Source organism: Tauraco erythrolophus, chromosome 1 (genome assembly GCF_009769465.1).
Source record: "Tauraco erythrolophus isolate bTauEry1 chromosome 1, bTauEry1.pri, whole genome shotgun sequence".
Classification (NCBI taxonomy): domain Eukaryota; kingdom Metazoa; phylum Chordata; class Aves; order Musophagiformes; family Musophagidae; genus Tauraco; species Tauraco erythrolophus.
Genome location: NC_141465.1, coordinates 37,279,276 through 37,294,874, shown reverse-complemented (window position 1 = coordinate 37,294,874; position 15,599 = coordinate 37,279,276). Strand labels below are relative to the sequence as shown.

The 15,599-nt window shown below is 37.3% G+C and overlaps 1 protein-coding gene across 1 annotated transcript in view; it reads right to left on the bottom strand.

Moving 5' to 3' along the window:
* Window positions 1–15,599, bottom strand: part of TRAPPC10 (trafficking protein particle complex subunit 10) — a 46,981-nt gene that overhangs the window by 22,914 nt on the left and 8,468 nt on the right. The window contains exons 2-9 of the mRNA XM_086608414.1: window positions 11,756–11,837; window positions 10,905–11,040; window positions 9,622–9,818; window positions 7,714–7,909; window positions 6,496–6,607; window positions 5,207–5,454; window positions 2,752–2,898; window positions 869–983 (exon numbers count right to left, since the gene is read on the bottom strand). Of these exons, the coding sequence (XP_086464540.1) occupies window positions 869–983; window positions 2,752–2,898; window positions 5,207–5,454; window positions 6,496–6,607; window positions 7,714–7,909; window positions 9,622–9,818; window positions 10,905–11,040; window positions 11,756–11,837 (1,233 nt within the window). The remainder of the gene's footprint in view (window positions 1–868; window positions 984–2,751; window positions 2,899–5,206; window positions 5,455–6,495; window positions 6,608–7,713; window positions 7,910–9,621; window positions 9,819–10,904; window positions 11,041–11,755; window positions 11,838–15,599) is intronic.

Sequence of the window (15,599 nt, the reverse complement as noted above, 5' to 3'; positions counted from 1 at the left end):
TTTTTCAAATAGTTTTATTTTTAATACTTGTAAGTATTAAAAACACAATTCAAAACCAGTACTGTTCACAACTATTTACCTAAATGCTGATAAATGGAGCATTAATGGAAAAACTTTTACTTGCAACACTAAGGAGGTACATTGATTCTGCCCCTCTACTCTGCTCTCATGAGACTCCACCTGGAATACTCATTCAGCTCTGGAGTCCCCAACACAAGAGGGACATGGAGCTGTTGGAGCGGGTCCAGAGGAGGGCCACAAAGATGATCCGAGGGATGGAACACCTCTCCTGTGAAGACAGGCTGAGAGAGTTGGGGCTGTTCAGCCTGGAGAAGAGAAGGCTGCGGGGTGATCTTATAGCAGCCTTCCAGTACTTAAAGGGAGCCTACAGGAAAACTGGAGAGGGACTTTTTACAAGGGCATGTAGTGATAAGACAAGGGGTAATGGCTTTAAACTGAAAGAGGGCAGATTTAGATTGGATATAAGAAAAAATTTTTTCCCTCTGAGGGTGGTGAGGCACTGGAACAGGTTGCCCAGAGAAGTTGTAGATGCCCCATCCCTGGAAGCGTTCAAGGCCAGGTTGGATGAAGCTTTGAGCAACCGGGTGTAGTGGAGGGTGTCCCTGCCCATGGCAGGGGGGTTGGAACTAGATGATCTTTGAGGCCCCTTCCAATCCAAACCATTCTACTATTCTATGATTGATAATTTAAAGTACTAGACACACATCGAAAGAACTCATAATAGAGTTCTATCAATGTTTCTGTATGTGTATGGATACTTGGAAATTTTTATTACTGATATGTTTATACGCTATGTATTTAAGACAATGTCAGTTATTAGAAAGAATGCATACATTCCTGGTTATACCTGTTTCAGGGCGTTCTGCTCCCAACCCTGCTAACAGATCAACAGTTCTGTTAAGGTCTTCTGAATTGGGTCCCTTCTCTGACACAAGTCCACACAGATAACCCAGAGATTTTAACTACAAGAGAAACCAGATGCTTGTTTTCAATAGGCTACAAAAATAAATATAAAACTCCTTTTATTCTATTACATCATTCCCACAATACAAGAAATTTCTACTGCTATCATATTATACTGCTTATAAGATCGGTATTAAAGTTGCTTCATGGGAACAAAGTAGAGAACCTTTCAAAAATAACTGTTATTCTGACAGTAGAAATCAACTTTGTTAAGAATTAAATTGCATATAAGTTACAGACTCAAATACCATTGGAACACATGCATATACACACATGCCCTTTGTGCATAACACCAGAATAAATCCTTCTGGTTTTCCATATAAATGCGAACAAAGCTTAAGATGTTCACTAGTTATCACCAAAGATCATTTCTAATAATGTGTCTGTATTTTTGAAAACTACATAATCAAGCAACACAGGCAGTTTCCAGTACACTGATTAGACAAGCTTGCAAATTTACTCAAAGCATTGTATTCAGGTGAAAACCTTCCTGATGAGGAGATGATCAGCACAGTTAACTGTTAAAACACTGTCACACAATTATGATAAAAACCCTTCTAGACAGCAGCTGGTATGCTTGATACCCAGAAGTCAGCAGAGGATACCACTGTCATAAAGAAGTTCAGTCCTGTTGGTCATTTGGTTAATTCGTTTAGTGTAATTCAATCAACTACCAAGGTAAGCCTACAAAAGAAAAAAAGTCTTGGCTTGTCATATTACTCTACACCGTATAAAATGGGGACAGCCACTAACTTTTTTTTTTTTAAATCCACTTAATTTTGTTACAAGGTGCTAACTTTCTTTTATTCAGTCTGTTCCACCTTACTGCTACTCATTATCCTATATTTCTTCCCTTTACCCTTCGTGTTAGAAGAGCTATGAATGGGAGGAACATTTCCAACCTAGGTACACACCTTCCATAGAAACATGTAAGCAGCATGGGAATAATCTGATGCACCTGTCGCCACTTCAAGCAATTCTGTTTCCTTTATTTTGATACCCTCTCTCCCTTTTTTTTTTTTAAACAGCAACTCTTCAAGTCTTTCTAGGCTTTTGTAGTAAGAAGACGACCTCCTAGGGTAAGTCAGATAATTCCAAAATCTACTGAAATATGAACAAACTATGATTAAATAAATAGAAAATATTCTATAGGCTATGCAAACAAGAGGAGGAGATTATAATGGTCTTCAAAAACATCCCCGAAGATCACAGCATGCTATTTAAGTAGTTTCTAGAGTCTATCATCGTTCTAAACTGTTTTTCAACAGAGGAAAGCAGTACTAACCTTGGACACCAACTCCTTCATAGAAATGGAGTAAGTGGAACTTGAAAAGGCAATCACATAATTAGTGGCCTATTACTACCATACGAAGATACTTAAGAAATAATGACCTATGAAAATAGATTGCTGCAATCTCTGTTTATAATGGTAAATGCATCCAAACCTGGGCAGCTTCTCCTACTATAACTGAAATTCATGCTCCTTCTCTCAGTTTGTTCTGGCGTCTAATTAGCCACTCATTATCAAACTACTGGTTAGGGAGGGGGCAATAGACAAAGAGGTGAACACAGTCTAGTTATTCCCAGGCCTCATCTGCCAGTGGAAGAAGCAGATATAAACCTGCATGTCTCATCTAGACTAGACTCAAGACAATATACAGAACCCCATATTAAATTCCACAATAAAAAATGCTAAATCTGTTCCATGGAAACAAGTGGTCTACTTCAAAACTGTAACATCACAACCACAACACACCACTTGCTCACCTTCTCAGTGGCATAGCTCCATAAGCCAACTGTGTGGGAAACATTTGCATCTATTTGAGCCCTGTCACAGCAGCCTTCTATTCTTTGTAAGACTTCCAAACAACTCAAAAATACCCAACAATCCAAAGCTCCAGGAGGAACAGAGACCTGAAGATGAACAGATAAAATTAACTGGGAAATAAACATCAGTCAGATGAGAAAAATATTTCAGCAAAATACTTTTCTTGATACATGTATCAGAGCCTCTTACAAGAGCTTACTCTAAGAATACACAAAAAACAGGCCACCTCTCACTACCTCCCGAATAATTTGCATGTATTAGTTCATAAAATAAAGACAGCTGGGAAACTAAACAGGGACTATATTAACTAGATTTGATACATTCACCAAAATGAAAGAGAAGGAAAAGAGGACTAATACATACTAGTACTAATAAAATTCAAAAAATTGGGAAATTAAGCCTAAGGAAAGCAGAGTCAGGAATAATTTATGTAAATATACTACTACTTTCTTAAGAAAACATCAGATCTAACTAAGATTGAAATTAAAAGTACATTAAGAAGTAGATTAAAAAAAATGAAAAAAAAAAGAAATTAGTCTAAGTTTCCTTCACAACAGTAAGTTTGTTAATCAAAGGATAAGACATCTATCATGGACAGCTAACTAAAGAATGGAGATAAAAATAAACAGAACAAAATAAAAAAACCCAGGCACACAGAAAGAGAAGGGGGAAGACGACCAAGAAGGAATTAATAGTCAGGACATAATAGAGACAGACAGGAGAGTTTGTTACTAGAATACTTCAAGAAACAAGGTAATAATGAACATAACTACACATCTAGAATATAATCACAATAATGGTGTCACAAAATCTTGTTCATAAACAACGCAAAAATATTCTTTTTAGAAAGATGAAAGTCTTGGAACCCATAATAAACTAAGTAGTTGACTAATATGATAGTAGTTCACATGCAAGCACAACGCATTTGAAAAAAAAAAAGAATTCTGGAAGAATTTTCAGGAAAAGAAAGATGATAAGAACAGAGTAGTTTAGATGTCTGCTATGTGTTCAGTGGTGTCATGCCACATTAAGAGGTCTGCCTGCATTAAGAAAAAGGATCACAACAGGGGTAACTACATGGTATGCACAAATAAGTGTTACTGTCTCACAGCCTGAACGCTTGCACTCAGTTTGGATCACCACATCAAGACAGAAAAAGCAAAAATGAGACGGTGCAGAGAAGAGCCCTAAACACTGGAGGCACAGGACAGACTCAGGGTGGTGGAGCAAAAGAGGAACTGCAGGAAGTACCTTCAGAGATTTCAAAGGCTGGACATATTTCTTTTGGTTAGAAAAAACTGGCCACAAAACACACACACAAAACATACTAGATATGGGAATTACATGTTAATTTTGGAATACATGAAGGTGCCAGCAATGCATCTGAAGCAGATTTCTGTTTTGAAACGCAGATCAACAGATGGAACTTACGGAACCTTCTACCGCAATGTCAGACAGGCAAAACTTAGCAGCTACTGTCATAATAACACAGATAAAACTGATGGAGAACCAGACACCCATGGGATTAAGGACATGGATGAGTCACAAGATGAAATCCAGACATATTCTCAAGTACACTACATTTTTCTTACAGATGTATTCCATTTCATAGACATCTGTGGGCATACATGGAGGATGATCAGTGTGCAACACACGTGATAAAGTCTCTTTAGAGGATTAAAAACACCAGCAGAAACTAAAGTATGGAGGGACGAGGCGTAAAGCAGGGAGGCACACAATGTGACGAAAAGCTTTGAGCGCCGTCACTTGTTTCTGTCTCTTTCTTCTGTCATTGGATGAGAGAGCCAAAGACACACGTGTAACACAGAAGAGCATTACCGGGCACCAGAAGGAATTGCAAAGTAAGAACCACAGAAGGCAATCAGTGCAGCATCCAACGTGCACGGCAGTAAGAAGCCCTACTGTAGATACTGTTTCTAGTTCAAAATTGCTTTTTGTTACAGACTACTAGCCTGCATATTAGCATATTAACCACTGCCTTATTTTCTTCAATATGACACTGATATAGATATAAATTATGGGAACTATAGTTCAAGAGACCAGTAACAAATCCAGGAAAGAAGCAGACAAATTACCTACCAGCTTAAGAAGTTAACTTTCCAGGTGAAGACTACAATACTTTAACTAAATACAGGTTTGGGTTTCAGATGTGATGTCTTCAAATTTCTTTTCGAAGACATCCTCACGATGAAACATTCAACTGTAGCAGTGTTACAATCTGTTATTACAGCATCATTTTGATAACTCACAGCCAGTACTTAACTGTATTCTGGTCATTGACATCTAAACTTCAAAAATCTTGTTAGATCATCATTGGATAACGTCGTATCAAATCAATGGATTTACGTAGTGGAATATATTACACTGACTCACTTCTAATAGCTTGAGTTCTTGCACACAGTTGTGAAGAAGCTCCAATGCTCGCTGGGAAACCTCCCATGGCCTCTGCAGGAAGATTAATAACGTGCACTGGCGAGAAAATAGGTAACTACGCAAGTCCAGTAGAGTAGCTTCTTGATTCTGAATTAGCTCTCTCTTCTCCATGTCTATTGGTTTTCGGAGAATTAAACCATTCCAGCTCCTCACTGGCTGGCAAAAAAACGTCAGCCAGTTTGCACCATCTAAGTAAATAAAGGTAATATCCAAGAATCAATCATTGCTTTCTATCAAAGTCTCTTCTTCCTCTCTCCAGATCTTGTGAGCTGGCTTATTCTCTCTAAAGTTTATCATATGGATAAATAACTTAATGTCTTAACTTTAAAAACAAAACAAAACAACAGCAGAACTTCTACAGCTGATAATTGAATTTCAGAACATTTAAACCCCATGGGTATTCTGTCTTAACTCTATATTTGTTATTAGTATAGTTACAATCAGTTTGTAATGTATTTCTCAGCAATTAAGCCTACCTGAAGTTCAAAACAAACAAGCTTTATCTACTGTAAGTATTTCTTACTCAGCCATCGTTGATAGATGTGCCCTCGTTTTCAAGTATAGCATCAGGTTCAGTCAGGACAAATCATTTCACTGCAATTACTCCTGCACTATATTTTTTTATGAGATTCATAACACATATCTGATTAAAGCTGTTATATAGCAACATATGCTTTAGCTCATTAAACCAGGTTAAAGTTATCTGATACTTCTTGCACAGTAATTTTTCTTGAAGAGAAAGTTAAATTTTCTGTTGCGCAGATTAAGCACATATTTCTATTCAGGTTTTTAGTGATTATCAAATGTCTCGTGTAATTTGAGGCAAAACTGAATGCATTTTTCCAGGAAGCTCTTTATTGAATAACTTAGCAGTAAGCTGTGAAAACAGCAACTGCATCCCAGCCAGATCAATACTTAGGTAATTACAGAGTTTCAGGGCTCCATTTGTAACGATCATTGAATAAGAGCAAAATGCAGGTTTTCATTAAAAATTACTTCTAAAACTCAAGAGATGAAAAACAATACTTTAATAGAATATACCTGATGTACTCTTGAGTTTGCATACAGCATTAAACAAGAGCATGAACTGCCTAGTGCATCTTCACTGCAACGTACCATCTTCTTCTCTCATGTACACATATGGTACTCAAAGCACTGGGTTGTTTTAATCGAAATATAGTGAAGAAATTAACACACTTGACATTTATTTAACATTTTAAGACACTTACCACCAGCTCCAAAGTTGACAACGTATTGAGAGAACAAGGCATCCAGCTCATCATACTGCACTAGTGCATCCTCAAATTGCTGCAGCATCTCAAAGACAAAGGCCAGTTCTTCCTTTTGACACACAAGCAATACAAGGAACATGTTACTGATATTAATCATGTCTGGTATTACAGCCTGCCCTCATCCACACACGAACTTTCGAGAAACATTCTTCCCTTTCCATTATTCACACACATCGGAAAACCTGCCATTGCAGCAGATGCATCATTTCTTCCTAACGCAGGAAGGTTCACAAAGGAAGATTAAGTCATACAGCTATGTCAGTAAATCTGTTGTATATTCAGATCCTGATTCACTATGAGATATCGTTCATACATCTATTAAAAGTTCAAGGTTCAAAAAAAATAAATTGCTGAAGACTCATCTCCCATAACAGTAATAATTTTTTCCCCTCTGTTTACACTGTGAAGGCACCAACTGCAGTATCAATAAAGGTTCAGTTGTACACAGAGAAGAGAACCAAAGGAGTAAGTAGAAAAAGTCAGAATTAGATATATCATATGCAAAAGGTAGCACATGAAGTCAGAGGAGATATGCAGATGAGGCAGAATTAGTGGGGAGAACGGCACTGTACAGGGACCAGAAAACTCCAAAGGAATCAAGACCTTTAATTCTACCGAACGAGTTTCTTGCTTTTCCCTATACTGGCTAAAACAAAGACATATTTAGAAATATTAAAAAAAGTGGAATTTAAGGCATTCCCTATATGGATCACTTCAAAAAAGACATTTTTCTAAAAATCATCTCCATACGTACGGATAACAATCTAAACAAAAAAAGCACAGCAACATTCATACTACATACCAGTTACAAGTCTGAATGTCTTTGCACAGCCACAATAATGGGACCTTTACGCAAAATTCAAGAGCAGCTACTAAAACACTTTCTAGACGCAATTTGCTTGCTTCAGTTGAGGTTCATAAGGCTTTGACAAGCCTGCAAAGTTTCTGCTTCTGTAATAGCACTGTATTACAATGTAACACAAGCCTGCTGCAAACAAAATCTAAAACCACTGCTTTTATATCAGTTTTCCTATTTCCTGCCCCACCTTCAAAGAAAGAGCAGGACATTAAAAGTACCAGAAAGCCAACTGCAACAAAGAAGCCATTATCAAAACTAGGACTCAAGTACTTTCTCCAATAAAAAGAGACTCTTACCTGGACCATGAAATACTCACAGAAGCTCCACCCTGGCTCGGTCCTTTTCTCTCTCAAAGTTCTCATGTCATCTTCAAACTTGCCTAAGTTTTTGGTAAAAGACATGAGAAGTAATGTCCTGAGTTTGGTCAGGAAGGCATTCCAAGATTCCTGAGAACGGGAAGAGTCTTTCAAAGGGTCAGAAAGTACCACACATCTGTAAAAAGATTGATGAAAATTATTTTGGAGGAGGTAAACATAAAATTCACAGATAAATGCACAGCTGAATACTGTACATAACTGCCAGATTCAGAGTGAACAAAATTTAGTTTTGCATTCAACACTAATCAGAGGAGAAAAACAAGGTCAAGCGTTACGTTTGTTTGGTGGGGTATGTTGAGGTTTGGCATTTTTTTGTTTGGTTGTTTTTTGGTGACTTTTTTAAAACTTTTCCAAGTACGTATAAGTCTGTGGTCTACTTTATGGAGATTAGTACTATAAAGATTTACTTTTTTAGAAGCAAATAATGGATACATTATTTCAATTACTTAAACATTAGTAATGCTGTAGATATTCAAGAAAAAAAAAGTCTGCTTAGCAATACAATCAGCAGAATAGTAATTATAGATACTTCTGGCAAGGATTATGCAAGATAAAAATCAAGATTCATTAGATCACATGTAGTCAGCCTTTCTTAAGTCACTTAAAATAATCCTCCATAGTATATTCTTACAGTATCTCAATTATTTATTTATTTTACTTTTAAACACATCTAATGTGCTAGAACTTCCGCTGCTTTTCTCAGGGTGGGGGAGGTGGGTGGAATAAACAGATCCTATTAATTCAGAAATAAATCAGCCTTTTTTAGAGCACTTTCTTTCACCCATTTTTCTACCACAATTTAGTAACACTCAAAAAACTACCGATATCTCTAAAGGCAGGAAAATCTCTCATTAAGAAAAATAAGATTTCTGGTTAGAAAAGTCATCTTATCCTACGGAAAAATGATTAAACCAAGCCAATCAATCAGTTAGAAACCAAAAGTAAACTGAATCAGAGTTGTTCAAACTATTTGCCCAAATAATCCTGTAACATACCAAACACTGTCTAGGTACAAAGGAAGTGCTGTCAACGCACAGTGTGTTATAACATGCTGACCTGCCAGTCACTGTCAGGTCACACCAAGGTACAATGAGTGCTTCCATATAGCCTTTTCAACTTCAAATGTTTATTCTGTCACTCATTCTTAAGGGGCAAAATCTTCCATTCAGAGTTAACTCTTAAGGTTGAAAGAAAAAAATGCAATGTATAATAGATTCAATACAATGTTTCAGAATAAGGAAGACAGCATGTATTAATTAGGTTTCAAATTTAGATTTGTGTATTTTGTTGACCTTAATGAAAGTAGAAACAGTTTCATATATTCATGATTATTTTCCTTAGAATAAAAAATATCTGAAGAAACTGGCTTTAAGTTGATTATCTCATAGTGGAAAGGTGATTAAGTGGAAGGCAGAAGTATAATGGTAAAAAATAAGTCCTATTGGCTTCATATTTCCCTGCCCTGACTCCCACTACCTGTAATTGTGGTAACATTTTTGCAAGCACCTAAGCAAATAAAAAATCCTGAAGTTCTAAAGACTGATTATTAACACACTGTTCCCCTTAAACCTCTCTTAGCCAGGAGGAGATACTTGAAATCTTTTCGAAACACATTTCAACGCCTTCAGGAAGAACGAAAATAAACTTCTCCCTTTATTGCTTATGTCAGTCTTCTTGAAAGCATAGGTTTTATGGTACCATCAATTTGAATGTTGGACACCAAGTCAAGTCCTTAAATGAGCAAGGAACGTGTTACACGGGGAGTCCAGTTTTTAAATCAGCACAGCAGTCACAGGTTAAAATGTTTGCAAGTAAAAGAACGCTCACCTGTCACTTTGTTTGTTACAAAAGTCATTTCTTATTTTATCTACTATAGAGGTTCGGGGAAGGATATTTGTTTTGTTCTTTTTCTTGGCATCACTCTCAACTACCACAATTAGCCAGTCCACTGAGTTGTGAGCTTTGAGAACATTCTGCCACTTGGTGATGTCATCCTTGACTGTAGTTTTGTACACTTCCGTGTCCTGGGATGAGAAGTGGTGAATCATCAAATCAAACCGACACTCTGAACAATTTCAAAAGGCAAATTTTGTTCCAACAGAAGACAAACAGAAAAGCCTATCTTAGAGACAATACCTTCACTTACTGCATGAAATCAAATGGGGCAAAATATAGTAAGGTTTTACTCTTCGAGTTTAATTTATTTATAGTATTTGGTCAATAGCAACTGTATCTTAGTATTTGGTATATTATCATTCTTTAGATTACTGAAATTAAGATTTTTAAACATGGTTTAAACTCCTACTTAACACATTCTTGAACCTTACAACAAAAACATGTTTGAATTTACAAAGTTGAATTGTTTTCTCACATAGTAACAGAAGTGTGACATTTGTGCCTCCTAACAGTGCTCAAATGTTAAACTGTTTAAAAGTTTTTTCATAAAAATAAAAAAACACAGAAGTCTGTTGTTTGGCAATTTTTTGGCTTCAATTCAGACAACTTTTAAGGCTGTTCAGGATACATTATGATTGGTCACAGATCAGATGTCACCTTTGTCCTTCAAATGGATAATTAATTCATAACAGAGGCCAACCAAAAAGCAGTGAACTGTAGATAAAAAGGATTAAGACATTTTAAATCTTGTCCAGTTTAGACTGCTGATATGTTCTAATAACTGACACATATGGAAGATAAACTACAGAAAAAAATACGTCTCTTAAGATTTAATCTTGGGAATATATAGATCATAACTGAAATAATCTAGCCGCATTTCTGTATTATGAAGCAAGTGTGCTGTGCTACTGCAGTCACACTGTTAATCTTGGGTTTTTTTTGTGACAAAGTACTGAAAATAGGTTGTTCAAAAGCCTGTTCTTTTAGAATCAAGCAACATTACAAAGAAATACTACTTATGATAAAACATACTCAAGTTGACTAAGTTTCACTTCCAATATATTGAGTATGCATGCTTATGCAATGCAGGCTTAATTGTTCAAATAAGCATGAAAAGCAAATGAAAGATACCAGAGAGCACAAGCAGAAAGTCAAAACAATTTCATTTTTAAATCTGAGTACTCAGTTTTTCATGGTGTTTTCCTCATACTCACACAACATTCGGTCCAATAAATATGAAGAAAGGGGAAAGTCAAAAGAGCCTTATTCCCCTCTTTGGGTAGTAGCTCCTCTTTAAACTGAACAAAGTTAGATTCTAGATGAATCATCTTCGGAGCACGGCCATAAGACCTACAGAGTTTAAAAACTGAAATTAATGGATGAGACATACATAGCAGAATACAAAAAATGAACGTGTATCTTGAGGAAGAGGAATAAGCTGAAATACTCTGGTATTGGAAACTCACAAACTAGGCTTACTGCAGTTTGTATAATGTTAACTAAAATTTGGTATCACTTGAAATGAGATAGATACTCCTTTTTGCAAGAAAAGGAGCTAGAAGCTTTTTAGTTTTCATTAAAAGATCTTCAGTATCTCTAGGACCTCTAAAAGTAGAAAATTCCAAATAAGTAAATTCCTAGAATATTTTTCTCCAATCTGAAAATGGTGCGTCATACCAAACTTTTTTTGCAGGGAAGTACATCTAATTCCACATAGATTCTACTTATATTCTCATTAAGAAGAAAGCATGTCACTTTCAGAACACGGCTGCCAAAGCACATCAAAGCACACACCAAGACAAACCCACAAACCACAAAACCAAAAAGAGGAACACAGCATTACTATCATTTTTCTTTAGGTGAAGTTCAACATAGTTAAGCGTGGTAATGATCACCCTGAAGTGCACAACACCTACCTTGGATTATTTAAGTTCTCCTTTCCCCAAGTCAGTTGCTATATTCATCTCAATTTAGGGTAAGAGCTTCCCAGAACACCAAGAAACACACTTTCCCAAGCCTGAAAACACACACTGAAATAGTATCATAGAATAAAATGTAAGCTTACCTCCTCCATTCCATGGGTTCTCTAGGAAGCTGCTGAGAAAGTGTAGGATATAAGGAAGTAAATAAATTCTGATCTCCGGCACCTAAAAGTGAAAGGCATTAATCTATTATCACGTGCAAATTATACAAAAGAGATTAATATGATATGCTATTAATGGTTTGCTGTTTCAATCAAAACACGTAATTTTGTCTGCTATGTGGAAATTGGAGTCTAGCACTGAACTAGACCTTTCTTTATCTTTTTTTTTTTAAATCACATGCTCTTACAACCTAATACAACACTTTAACAAGGCACATTAATACAAATACTGTTATAATTTCCTATTACGATTTTCCACGTAGCTACTTAATCCATATACCAAAGAGACTATCATGCATACAGCTGGTCCAACTCTAAAACGAAACAAGTAATTCCTCAGCTAGAGCCACTGGCTAAACAAAGTATATGTAAAATCTTCAAGACTTCAGCCTTCACAAAACAGAAGGCTGGCTAGCCGGTGGTTCACATCCCTTTTGTAGCTGGGCCCACCATGAGAATATGAGCATTAGCACATATTCTGTGCTTCACCAGGTTTGATTCTCCTCATCATTCTGAAGCTGCTGTTAATACAAAGCAGGTCCCTGCCCACGGCACTGTTCTTGCTGCCTTCAGAAACGTCTGGTAACATGGGTCAGGTCTGCTGGAGCTGGCCCTACACAGATCCGTCATTAGGTTTGAATCACTTGGGCTTTCAATAACTGCATTAAATGCCAACACCATTGGAGTAGCTACTTATACAGAAGATGGAACAAAATGTTGAGTCCACCATACAAAAAAAAAAAAAAAAGCAGAAGTCTATGAATATCAATTCCTAAAATCTGTTCTTTTCCTTTGGGTGCACAAAGTACATAACAAGGAAAAGAAAAAGACAAGCTTAAAGTAAGTTCTTCCAATTGCTGATGGATATCAGCATCCTTGGGCAAAGAGATGGTAAACTCTGGAACAAGGTACTGTCAGATATGTTCAAATCCAAACTGACCAGTCAACCATACCAGCCAATGCATAATGCCCAAATAGTCTTTCATGATACTTAAAGAGAAGACATGCCATTTGACGTCTGGCAAACAGATACATCCTAACGAGAAGGGAGTAAGGTCAAAAATACATTTGCTACTGCATTTGATCACAGTTCTAAAATCTGTTATGTTATGAGCTCTTCAAATCTGGGAGAATGAGCTGGCCCATACTAGTTTAATGGTATCACTTATTAAATCTCTCATCTGCATGTGTCCTGATTTATCACAGCTATTGCTCTCTTTCCTATACTTCCTCCTGACTGCCTCATCTTTGGCTGGCTGCATTCTCCTCTACCTGAGACTGAAATTTGATTAAAAAAAGAACAAAAAAATATTTTATTTCCTACAGAGATTCTACTCTCTCCTCACCCCTTCCTGGGATCTTGAGCTGAAGAGCTACATTTTCCAATTAAGATTTTAACAGACATACAGACAATTCTGCTATTTCCTGTTAGTTTTCCACCTGTTTGCTTTTTACAATCATCTGCCATTGTACAGCCCAACCTGAATAGAAAGATCATCTTCTTACCCTCCTGTGGAACAGGAAGCTAAGGCTGGAGAAGTATCCGACATCGATGCTTCTCCCTCCCACCACACAATCTCATCTCCTGGCACACAGCCACGAATTACCTCCACGGTATCTTAGTGCACTTTAGTCTGTCTTGGGAACCTTTTTCTAGTCCACTCACTTTTCCTGATTTTCTCACATATATTACTTCGATTATCAGCCACTAGCATAATTCTATCATCACACAACTAAAAAAAATAGTAAATTAAATTTTAAAAGTGATTAAATGTCAGAACAAGCAAAACTGGCTTTTCTGATGTCTGACCACAGTAGCTATTATTCAATGCTACAATTTCCTAGAACAGTTAAATACAAAATACAAACAAAACCCCCCCCACTACTATTAGTGCTTTAGCCTTAAGTCTCCAGAAAGCATTTTATTCTTGACTCTTCACCTTCATCCTGTTCTGAATTGTGTACCATACAAAATCTTATTTAAGACTATAAACAAAACATCTAAAATGAATTCTGAAGCAAGTGTTAGTCATATTGTTAATGCTATCTTATATCAAGTTACGACATCTCTATAAGCTGGGCCACAGAGCACAGTCTATTGATTTGCAACTCATTACTGCCCACAGAAAGGGAAACACAGCTTAGTGATTTAGCTACAGCATGATGACCACATCAATATGATAGTCCATGAAGCTTAGAGTCTGACTGAAAAAAAAAAAGAGAACTATGTATTTTACCTCTGGAGCATAACAAAGCTCTTTCTGTACTGCACCTAAAAACCCAACGTATGCCACAAAAAGTTTCAGAATTCAGCATCTTGAGTAAAAAGGATTATTCCAGAATACAGAGGAACTACTAAACGATTACATTTAAGCACTGCACTATTCCAGACAACCATATCATATTATCAGCTTAAGGAAGGTATATTTGCTCTAAAACCACTCAATTTTTCCTCCTGCATTGCTTTTGACGGCGTATAAAACACACATAAGAACGTGTTCTATGATCAAGGCAAGACTATCCTCTAGGCTTAGAAGAAATGGGAGAACAGACTTTCAATGCAAAATACATCAGCTACCTTTTGAACACATACCAAACGCTGCTACTACGTGTTACCCAAAGCCCAAAGGGCTACAACATTTCAGGTTCTGCTCAGGTAGACCCTGCATCTACTGTAATCAGCATGTTTGAGCTGTTCAAGTAGAAAACACTAAAAATGAAGTTAGCAGCCGGCAACACTAGCACAGCACTGAGAGGGGATGAACATCAAGACTTGTCAGTAGTAAGAAACATGAGCCTGGCAAGATGCACGTTACATTGTTAACTGCTTGCTACTGGACTGCGCGGAGGGAGAGGACCATCTCACACAGTTAAGTACATAGTAATTGCACAACCTTCCCAAACAACAGAATAAAAAATCCTGAAAGATCACTCTAGTTTTGGAATGGCATTGTACAAGATCCCTATCACTCAAGAGACCTTAAGCATAGTAGAAGCCTCATTCTCTTCTGTATGTATGCTTCTGAAGCATTAGTAGTTGCTGCATCCACGATCTACTTGCCAAAATAGAAAAAAAAACAAACCACAAACACTCCAACCAAACCCAAACCTCACCACTAGAGAAAATTTTGCTGGCATCTGACTGAATTCTAAGAATTCTGAACGAAACATTCAAAAAAATTCCAAGAGGGATGAGGGACCCCAAGAAAGATGGTTAATATTCAAGGAAGGATCACCTCCTCCAAGCTCAGAAGCAGGGCATCCCAACAAAGAGGAAGTCTGGTAAAAGCACCAGGAGGCCTGTATGGATGAACAAGGAGCTCCTGGACCAGCTCAAACACAAAAAGGAAGTCTATGGAGAGTGAAAACAAGGACAGGTAGCCTGGGAGGAATACAGAGAAATTGTCCGAGCAACCAGGGATCAGGTTAGGAAAGCTGAAGCCCTGACAGAGTTAAATCTGGCCAGAGACATCAAGGGCAACAAGAAAAGCTTCTATAGGTACGTCAGTGATAAAAGGAGGAATAGGGAAATTGTGGGCCCTCTCCGGAATGAAAAAGGGGACCTGGCTACCCAGGATATGGAGAAGGCTGAAGTACTCAGTGACTTCTCTGCCTCAGCCTTCACTGGCAAGTGCTCTAGCCACACTGCTCAAGTCACAGAAGGCAAAGGCAGGGACTGGGAGAACGAAGAACCATCCACTGTAGGAGATCAGGTCTGAGATCATTTAAGGAACCTGAAAGTGCACAAGTCCATGGAACCTGATGA